We start from the raw sequence: 10,950 nt of genomic DNA, 5'->3' as shown, positions 1-10,950 counted from the left end.
CTAGTTGCAGTAGTATGTTACCTGTACTCGTTGCAGTAGTATGTTACCTGTACTCGTTGCAGTAGTATGTTACCTGTAGTAGTTGCAGTAGTATGTTACCTGTACTAGTTGCAGTAGTATGTTACCTGTACTAGTTGCAGTAGTATTTTACCTGTACTCGTTGCAGTAGTATGTTACCTGTACTAGTTGCAGTAGTATGTTACCTGTACTAGTTGCAGTAGTATTTTACCTGTACTAGTTGCAGTAGTATGTTACCTGTACTAGTTGCAGTAGTATGTTACCTGTACTAGTTGCAGTAGTATGTTACCTGTACTAGTTGCAGTAGTATGTTACCTGTACTAGTTGCAGTAGTATGTTACCTGTACTAGTTGCAGTAGTATGTTACCTGTACTAGTTGCAGTAGTATGTTACCTGTAGCTAGTTGCAGTAGTATGTTACCTGTACTAGTTGCAGTAGTATTTTACCTGTACTAGTTGCAGTAGTATGTTACCTGTACTAGTTGCAGTAGTATTTTACCTGTACTAGTTGCAGTAGTATGTTACCTGTACTAGTTGCAGTAGTATGTTACCTGTACTAGTTGCAGTAGTATTTTACCTGTACTAGTTGCAGTAGTATTTTACCTGTACTCGTTGCAGTAGTATGTTACCTGTACTAGTTGCAGTAGTATTTTACCTGTACTAGTTGCAGTAGTATTTTACCTGTACTAGTTGCAGTAGTATGTTACCTGTACTAGTTGCAGTAGTATTTTACCTGTACTAGTTGCAGTAGTATGTTACCTGTACTAGTTGCAGTAGTATGTTACCTGTACTAGTTGCAGTAGTATGTTACCTGTAGCTAGTTGCAGTAGTATGTTACCTGTAGTAGTTGCAGTAGTATTTTACCTGTACTAGTTGCAGTAGTATGTTACCTGTACTAGTTGCAGTAGTATGTTACCTGTACTAGTTGCAGTAGTATGTTACCTGTAGCTAGTTGCAGTAGTATGTTACCTGTACTAGTTGCAGTAGTATGTTACCTGTACTAGTTGCAGTAGTATGTTACCTGTACTAGTTGCAGTAGTATGTTACCTGTACTAGTTGCAGTAGTATTTACCTGTACTAGTTGCAGTAGTATGTTACCTGTACTAGTTGCAGTAGTATGTTACCTGTACTCGTTGCAGTAGTATGTTACCTGTAGCTAGTTGCAGTAGTATTTTACCTGTACTAGTTGCAGTAGTATGTTACCTGTACTAGTTGCAGTAGTATGTTACCTGTACGTAGTTGCAGTAGTATGTTACCTGTACTAGTTGCAGTAGTATTTACCTGTACTAGTTGCAGTAGTATGTTACCTGTACTAGTTGCAGTAGTATGTTACCTGTAGTAGTTGCAGTAGTATGTTACCTGTACTAGTTGCAGTAGTATTTTACCTGTACTAGTTGCAGTAGTATGTTACCTGTACTAGTTGCAGTAGTATGTTACCTGTACTAGTTGCAGTAGTATTTTACCTGTACTAGTTGCAGTAGTATTTTACCTGTACTAGTTGCAGTAGTATGTTACCTGTACTAGTTGCAGTAGTATTTTACCTGTACTAGTTGCAGTAGTATTTTACCTGTACTAGTTGCAGTAGTATGTTACCTGTACTAGTTGCAGTAGTATTTTACCTGTACTAGTTGCAGTAGTATTTTACCTGTACTAGTTGCAGTAGTATTTTACCTGTACTAGTTGCAGTAGTATGTTACCTGTACTAGTTGCAGTAGTATTTTACCTGTACTAGTTGCAGTAGTATTTTACCTGTACTCGTTGCAGTAGTATTTTACCTGTACTAGTTGCAGTAGTATGTTACCTGTACTAGTTGCAGTAGTATGTTACCTGTACTAGTTGCAGTAGTATTTTACCTGTACTAGTTGCAGTAGTATGTTACCTGTACTCGTTGCAGTAGTATTTTACCTGTACTAGTTGCAGTAGTATTTTACCTGTACTCGTTGCAGTAGTATTTTACCTGTACTAGTTGCAGTAGTATTTTACCTGTACTAGTTGCAGTAGTATTTTACCTGTACTAGTTGCAGTAGTATTTTACCTGTACTAGTTGCAGTAGTATTTTACCTGTACTAGTTGCAGTAGTATGTTACCTGTACTAGTTGCAGTAGTATGTTACCTGTACTCGTTGCAGTAGTATTTTACCTGTACTAGTTGCAGTAGTATTTTACCTGTACTCGTTGCAGTAGTATTTTACCTGTACTAGTTGCAGTAGTATGTTACCTGTACTAGTTGCAGTAGTATTTTACCTGTACTAGTTGCAGTAGTATTTTACCTGTACTAGTTGCAGTAGTATTTTACCTGTACTAGTTGCAGTAGTATTTTACCTGTACTAGTTGCAGTAGTATGTTACCTGTACTCGTTGCAGTAGTATTTTACCTGTACTAGTTGCAGTAGTATTTTACCTGTACTCGTTGCAGTAGTATTTTACCTGTACTAGTTGCAGTAGTATGTTACCTGTACTAGTTGCAGTAGTATTTTACCTGTACTAGTTGCAGTAGTATTTTACCTGTACTAGTTGCAGTAGTATTTTACCTGTACTAGTTGCAGTAGTATGTTACCTGTACTAGTTGCAGTAGTATTTTACCTGTACTAGTTGCAGTAGTATGTTACCTGTACTAGTTGCAGTAGTATTTTACCTGTACTAGTTGCAGTAGTATTTTACCTGTACTAGTTGCAGTAGTATTTTACCTGTACTAGTTGCAGTAGTATGTTACCTGTACTCGTTGCAGTAGTATGTTACCTGTACTAGTTGCAGTAGTATTTTACCTGTACTAGTTGCAGTAGTATTTTACCTGTACTAGTTGCAGTAGTATTTTACCTGTACTAGTTGCAGTAGTATGTTACCTGTACTCGTTGCAGTAGTATTTTACCTGTACTAGTTGCAGTAGTATTTTACCTGTACTAGTTGCAGTAGTATGTTACCTGTACTAGTTGCAGTAGTATGTTACCTGTACTAGTTGCAGTAGTATTTTACCTGTACTAGTTGCAGTAGTATTTTACCTGTACTAGTTGCAGTAGTATTTTACCTGTACTAGTTGCAGTAGTATGTTACCTGTACTCGTTGCAGTAGTATTTTACCTGTACTAGTTGCAGTAGTATTTTACCTGTACTAGTTGCAGTAGTATGTTACCTGTACTAGTTGCAGTAGTATTTTACCTGTACTAGTTGCAGTAGTATTTTACCTGTACTCGTTGCAGTAGTATTTTACCTGTACTAGTTGCAGTAGTATTTTACCTGTACTAGTTGCAGTAGTATGTTACCTGTACTAGTTGCAGTAGTATGTTACCTGTACTAGTTGCAGTAGTATGTTACCTGTACTAGTTGCAGTAGTATGTTACCTGTACTAGTTGCAGTAGTATTTTACCTGTACTAGTTGCAGTAGTATTTTACCTGTACTAGTTGCAGTAGTATGTTACCTGTACTAGTTGCAGTAGTATTTTACCTGTACTAGTTGCAGTAGTATTTTACCTGTACTAGTTGCAGTAGTATTTTACCTGTACTAGTTGCAGTAGTATGTTACCTGTACTAGTTGCAGTAGTATTTTACCTGTACTAGTTGCAGTAGTATGTTACCTGTACTAGTTGCAGTAGTATTTTACCTGTACTAGTTGCAGTAGTATGTTACCTGTACTAGTTGCAGTAGTATGTTACCTGTACTAGTTGCAGTAGTATTTTACCTGTACTAGTTGCAGTAGTATGTTACCTGTACTAGTTGCAGTAGTATGTTACCTGTACTAGTTGCAGTAGTATTTTACCTGTACTAGTTGCAGTAGTATGTTACCTGTACTAGTTGCAGTAGTATGTTACCTGTACTAGTTGCAGTAGTATGTTACCTGTACTAGTTGCAGTAGTATGTTACCTGTACTAGTTGCAGTAGTATGTTACCTGTACTAGTTGCAGTAGTATGTTACCTGTAGGTAGTTGCAGTAGTATGTTACCTGTACTAGTTGCAGTAGTATGTTACCTGTACTAGTTGCAGTAGTATGTTACCTGTACTAGTTGCAGTAGTATGTTACCTGTACTAGTTGCAGTAGTATTTACCTGTACTAGTTGCAGTAGTATTTTACCTGTACTAGTTGCAGTAGTATGTTACCTGTACTAGTTGCAGTAGTATGTTACCTGTACTAGTTGCAGTAGTATTTTACCTGTACTAGTTGCAGTAGTATGTTACCTGTACTAGTTGCAGTAGTATGTTACCTGTACGTAGTTGCAGTAGTATGTTACCTGTACTAGTTGCAGTAGTATTTACCTGTACTAGTTGCAGTAGTATGTTACCTGTACTAGTTGCAGTAGTATGTTACCTGTACTAGTTGCAGTAGTATTTTACCTGTACTAGTTGCAGTAGTATTTTACCTGTACTAGTTGCAGTAGTATGTTACCTGTACTAGTTGCAGTAGTATGTTACCTGTACTAGTTGCAGTAGTATTTACCTGTACTAGTTGCAGTAGTATGTTACCTGTACTCGTTGCAGTAGTATGTTACCTGTACTAGTTGCAGTAGTATTTTACCTGTACTAGTTGCAGTAGTATGTTACCTGTACTAGTTGCAGTAGTATTTACCTGTACTAGTTGCAGTAGTATGTTACCTGTACTAGTTGCAGTAGTATGTTACCTGTACTAGTTGCAGTAGTATTTTACCTGTACTCGTTGCAGTAGTATGTTACCTGTACTAGTTGCAGTAGTATTTTACCTGTACTAGTTGCAGTAGTATGTTACCTGTACTAGTTGCAGTAGTATTTTACCTGTACTCGTTGCAGTAGTATGTTACCTGTACTAGTTGCAGTAGTATTTTACCTGTACTAGTTGCAGTAGTATGTTACCTGTACTAGTTGCAGTAGTATTTTACCTGTACTAGTTGCAGTAGTATTTTACCTGTACTCGTTGCAGTAGTATGTTACCTGTACTAGTTGCAGTAGTATGTTACCTGTACTAGTTGCAGTAGTATGTTACCTGTACTCGTTGCAGTAGTATTTTACCTGTACTAGTTGCAGTAGTATTTTACCTGTACTCGTTGCAGTAGTATTTTACCTGTACTAGTTGCAGTAGTATTTTACCTGTACTAGTTGCAGTAGTATTTTACCTGTACTCGTTGCAGTAGTATGTTACCTGTACTAGTTGCAGTAGTATGTTACCTGTACTCGTTGCAGTAGTATTTTACCTGTACTAGTTGTAGTAGTATGTTACCTGTACTAGTTGCAGTAGTATGTTACCTGTACTCGTTGCAGTAGTATTTTACCTGTACTCGTTGCAGTAGTATGTTACCTGTACTAGTTGCAGTAGTATGTTACCTGTACTAGTTGCAGTAGTATGTTACCTGTACTCGTTGCAGTAGTATTTTACCTGTACTCGTTGCAGTAGTATGTTACCTGTACTAGTTGCAGTAGTATGTTACCTGTACTAGTTGCAGTAGTATGTTACCTGTACTAGTTGCAGTAGTATGTTACCTGTACTAGTTGCAGTAGTATTTTACCTGTACTAGTTGCAGTAGTATTTTACCTGTACTAGTTGCAGTAGTATGTTACCTGTACTCGTTGCAGTAGTATTTTACCTGTACTAGTTGCAGTAGTATGTTACCTGTACTAGTTGCAGTAGTATTTTACCTGTACTAGTTGCAGTAGTATGTTACCTGTACTAGTTGCAGTAGTATGTTACCTGTACTAGTTGCAGTAGTATGTTACCTGTACTAGTTGCAGTAGTATTTTACCTGTACTAGTTGCAGTAGTATGTTACCTGTACTCGTTGCAGTAGTATGTTACCTGTACTAGTTGCAGTAGTATTTACCTGTACTAGTTGCAGTAGTATGTTACCTGTACTAGTTGCAGTAGTATGTTACCTGTACTCGTTGCAGTAGTATGTTACCTGTAGTAGTTGCAGTAGTATGTTACCTGTACTAGTTGCAGTAGTATGTTACCTGTACTAGTTGCAGTAGTATGTTACCTGTACTAGTTGCAGTAGTATGTTACCTGTACTAGTTGCAGTAGTATTTACCTGTACTAGTTGCAGTAGTATGTTACCTGTACTAGTTGCAGTAGTATGTTACCTGTACTAGTTGCAGTAGTATGTTACCTGTACTAGTTGCAGTAGTATGTTACCTGTACTAGTTGCAGTAGTATGTTACCTGTAGTAGTTGCAGTAGTATGTTACCTGTACTAGTTGCAGTAGTATGTTACCTGTACTAGTTGCAGTAGTATGTTACCTGTACTAGTTGCAGTAGTATGTTACCTGTACTAGTTGCAGTAGTATGTTACCTGTACTAGTTGCAGTAGTATGTTACCTGTACTAGTTGCAGTAGTATGTTACCTGTACTAGTTGCAGTAGATATTGTGACAGCTTGTCGTCGGTCAGTCCCTGTACCAGACATCTCAGAGCCAGTTCTCTGACGTTTGGATCAGGAAAGTTACAATCCAACAACTCCAACGCATTCTCTGGTTTCATCAACGGCCAATCCTTCAATAGACAATACATCTGTGGAGAAAAGAAATGCAATACATTATGACAGAATACAATATACATCCCACTACCAGAATCAGAATAGGGTCGACGTGGTGTCTGGTTGCTAGGGGCTGGTGTATGGTTGCTAGGGGCTGGTGTCTGGTTGCTAGGGGCTGGTGGATGGTTGCTAGGGGCTGGTGTCTGGTTGCTAGGGGCTGGTGTATGGTTGCTAGGGGCTGGTGTATGGTTGCTAGGGGCTGGTGTATGGTTGCTAGGGTCTGGTGTATGGTTGCTAGGGGCTGGTGTCTGGTTGCTAGGGGCTGGTGTATGGTTGCTAGGGCGTGTACTTTTTATTTGCATTGAAATCCCCATAGGGGGATTTTAGATCTCTTCATATAAGAACTGTTTGGAAAAATAAACCGATCATCCCGGCCTTTTCACTCATATGGATATGAAGCATCGACTGAAGGTGGAAATGTACAAATATACCCAAAGAGTAACACAATAAGCGCTAGAAACGAGTCAAACAACCCAGAGACTACATTTCCGGGTAGGCGGGGTGGCTGCAGCTGCCCGTCGCACAACATAAACTGACATTTTGTTTATTATTTATTTTATTGATATTTAATGTTTCGTGGTTAGTACGAGTCGAGTCACCACCAGCTGAGCTTACGTCAACGAGGAATCTCAGGAACACAATGTGTTGACAGCTGGGCGTGACGTATATTAGCAGCGACATTGCTTTCATAAGTAGTTTCAAGGCTTTTGCGACCAAATTAATTCCATTTTCTCCAGAAACTGGCTGTATCAAACATGAATGGACATCATTAACGACGCACAGCCTGACAGAAAGGCTGGGATGATGGGTTTATTTTTCAAACACAGCGACCTAAAATCCCCCCTATGGGGATTTCAATGCAAATAAAAAAAAACACAAACCTGTGTACTGGTGCCCTCTACTGAAAGTGACGTCAGACTTCTGTGCTCTATGGTAACATCATTCTACAGGTCACAGGTCTCTGTGTTACACCTTTTGTATTACATATATGTTTCCTGTGGCGCTAGCTAGAGCTCCTTCTAGTCTGTAGAAACGAGAGACGAGACGATACTTAAAATGATCATGAAACCCTAGACTGATGTTGTAGTTTGTTCTTCACGTACAGAACTACAGAAGGGTAAAAACATGTCCGACTGCTGCGTCAGACTATAAACCCAGTAGGCCGCCCGCCCAGCTGTTTTGGTTTATAAACAGCGAGCGGGGCACTGTGTACAGTAGTTGTGAATGTATACCTTTCGCGAAAAAAACTGAATGAAGCGTTGGACTGAACTGGACAAAAAATGCACTTTTGGATGCACAACAGCACTTTAAAAAAACAGTGCTGGTAACGTTTTGTTTTTAAGGATTGCACCATGCCACTTTATTTATTTATAGTTGTGCGTGGTGTTGGTAACTTTTAACTTGCCCATATGAATTGCACGTCATCATACATACTGGGGATCTTTTTAAATGTTTGTCCATGTTTGGTTTTAGTTTTTTAGCTTGTGTTTTTAAATAGGCTCTATGTTTTATGTTGCACTGCCAATAACTGAGGGGAAACGATATTTCATGTTCTTTTGTATGCAAGTACATATAGGAAAATGACAAATAAAATGATTCTGATTCTGATTCTGATTGTGAACCGAGCAGCAGCAGCAGTCTGTGGTTCTTAAACAGCGGGGCAAAGTACAGTACAAAGTACAGTAGCCTAGTTGTGAACGCACCGTCCGTGATTGTGAAAAATAGCAGACCTACAAGCTCATAGCGCGCCACTCGGTGGTGCGCTATGAGCTTGTAGGTCTGCTATTTTCCGCAGTTCAGTGCAGCCGGGGAGCCCACTGCTCTTCTGACTTCCTCCACGATATTAGCCTACACACTCCACCAGAGGGGGGGGGGGGTAGCAGCAGCCACCACCACCACCACCGGGCTCCGCATCTCTGTATGTATTTTACCAACACAACTGCATTGTCTGCGTCACGGTAGTCACACGCCTGCACTGACCTTATAGTACACATGGAGTGATGTAAACAACACAGCTGCATAAGGCTGACCTTATAGTACACAGTGATGCAACAAGCAACGCAGATGCATAAGGCTGCCACTTTAAACGTGTGTTTTTAACAGCAAAAGCTACATATTTTTCTATTCTAGCAATACAAGTCATAGGTGGTACATGAGGTTGATATGGTTACCTGTGACACTTCATCTCTTGAGTTCCATTTGACTGACAGCAGCAACTTAGGAAGAGACTCTGGGAGAGTGAGACAGTAATGTCTGACAGGCAGGCAGGCAGGCAGGCAGGCAGGCAGGCAGGCAGGCAGGCAGGCAGGTAGACAGGCAGGCAGGCAGGCAGGCAGGCAGGCAGGCAGGCAGGCAGGCAGACAGACAGACAGACAGACAGACAGACAGACAGACAGACAGACAGACAGACAGACAGACAGACAGACAGACAGACAGACAGACAGACAGACAGACAGACAGACAGACAGACAGACAGACAGACAGACAGACGTAATATGAGCATTAATATATCGGCTCTTTTTAACACATTGTATGCTATTGGTAATAATAAAGTTAGAAACACTTCTTCTTCGTACTTGTAAAGTAAAAAAGTAAAGTAACTTTTATAGAAAAGTACCTTTTTAGAGTGAAGTAACTTTTAGAGTAAAGTTATTATTAAAGTAATGAATAGTTCCTATAGCAAAGGCCCAGCAGTGCGCTCCCTTGCAGTTACAGCTTTGACCAGCAGGGCCGGCAGCTTCAACTTTAACCAGACGTTCTGGGAGCTTTGGTTAATCTGACCGGGCACCCATTTTGGTGTCGGCATCATGTTATGCTTTAGCTATTTAAAAATAGCAGATCTACAAGCTCATATCGCGCCACTCGGTGGCGCGATATGAGCTTGTAGGTCTGCTATTTTTGAAGAATCGAAGAACGACTGACATTTTTTTAGAATCTGATCTCGGGTCAGAATGGGTTCGTCAGACCAGTGTGTGTCCAGTGGGAAACCTCGTGTGAATCTGATCTCAGGTCAGAATGGGTTGTACATATAAAGGGTTTTACCTGTGCCTCCAGAGGAAGTCTTTCTCCTGCTCTGACATCTCGTAAAGAGGGTCTTTAGAAACCAGGACTCGCAGCTGTTCTGCGTCTGCTGCCGAAACACTGCTGTCACACACACGACTGTTCTGCACGTGTGCACGTGTGCACGCACGCACGCACGCACACATATACACACACACACACACACACACACACACACAAATAGAAATGTCAGAAGTATACATGTGACTGAAAACAGATCAACTCATATTGTCAGATGTGTAACTCATGTTATATCGACATTTGTGCGAAACAAATCTGACAATAACAGTTTAGAATTGCGCTTTACAAGTACAACAAATTGATTCCATAGTGTGTACGTGTGTGCGTGCGTGCGTGCGTGCGTGCGTGCGTGCGTGCGTGCGTGCGTGTGTGCGTGCGTGTGTACGTGTGTTCGTGCGTGCGTGCGTGCGTGCGTGCGGGCGTGCGTGCGTGCGTGCGTGTGTGCGCGTGCGTGCGTGCGTGCGTGCGTGCGTGCGTGCGTGCGTGCGTGCGTGCGTACGTGTGTGCGTGTGTGTGTGTGTGTGTGTGTGTGCGTGCGTGCGTGCGTGCGTGCGTGCGTGCGTGTGCGTGCGTGCGTGTGTACGTGTGTGCGTGTGTGTGTGTGTGTGTGTGTGCGTGCGTGTACCAGTGTAGGGTTGTAGTTGTAGCCCAGCTCTCTGCTGATGGTCCAGTTTGCGTGCTCTTCGATCTGTTGCTCATCAGGAAACACCACGATCTGGTTGTACCACGAGAACTCTAGCTCCACACACGGAGTCTCCTGGAGATAGAGACACATCAGTGGCGTGCACAGATAGACACTAGGGGGTGCTAGAGCACCCCCTGCCCTTTTGGCAATTTTGCTCTTAAAAAAGAAAAGAAAAAAATAGTTTTCTTTTTTCCCCTTAATTTGTAGTGTGTGGACCATGCGGTGACATTGATCAAATCTTGATAAAAAACGCTTCTACTATATTATTTAGGCCCCCACACAATCTAAAGCTATGTTTCTATGTCAGTGGTTCTTTGATTAAAGAAAAATAGCAGACCTACAAGCTCGTAGCGCGCCACTCGGTGGCGCGCTATGAGCTTGTAGATCTGCTATTTTTCAATAGCTAAAGCACCAAAATGCGCTGCACAAGGTGCCCTTTTTTTCAACCTGAGCACCTGCCCCTCTAAATGTCTGTGCACGCCACTGAGAGACATAGACAGGAAGTATTAGTGGATGAAAGCAGGAAGTGACAGGGATGTAAACAGGAAGTGACAGGGATGTAAACAGGAAGTGTTAGTGGACGACGTAAACATAATCTTGCGTTTGCCAGACTGTTGCAGTCTGGAGCAACGGAAGCTCTGATCATGAGTGATAAGGCAAATCCTTATGCGCGACTGTAATC

At 41.2% G+C, this 10,950-nt stretch overlaps 1 protein-coding gene across 1 annotated transcript in view; it reads right to left on the bottom strand.

Annotated features, from left to right (window-relative positions):
• LOC310875289 (phosphatidylinositol 4,5-bisphosphate 3-kinase catalytic subunit alpha isoform) overlaps window positions 1-10,950 on the bottom strand; it is a 58,503-nt gene that overhangs the window by 30,330 nt on the left and 17,223 nt on the right. The window contains exons 16-19 of the mRNA XM_083788473.1: window positions 10,209-10,340; window positions 9,545-9,666; window positions 8,674-8,755; window positions 6,313-6,477 (exon numbers count right to left, since the gene is read on the bottom strand). Of these exons, the coding sequence (XP_083644599.1) occupies window positions 6,313-6,477; window positions 8,674-8,755; window positions 9,545-9,666; window positions 10,209-10,340 (501 nt within the window). The remainder of the gene's footprint in view (window positions 1-6,312; window positions 6,478-8,673; window positions 8,756-9,544; window positions 9,667-10,208; window positions 10,341-10,950) is intronic.

This window comes from Protomyctophum parallelum (genome assembly GCF_964188405.1).
Source record: "Protomyctophum parallelum genome assembly, chromosome: 18".
In the NCBI taxonomy this organism is placed as follows: Eukaryota; Metazoa; Chordata; class Actinopteri; order Myctophiformes; family Myctophidae; genus Protomyctophum; species Protomyctophum parallelum.
Note: the sequence above shows the minus strand (reverse complement) of the source record. Positions and strands in the feature narration are given on the sequence as shown.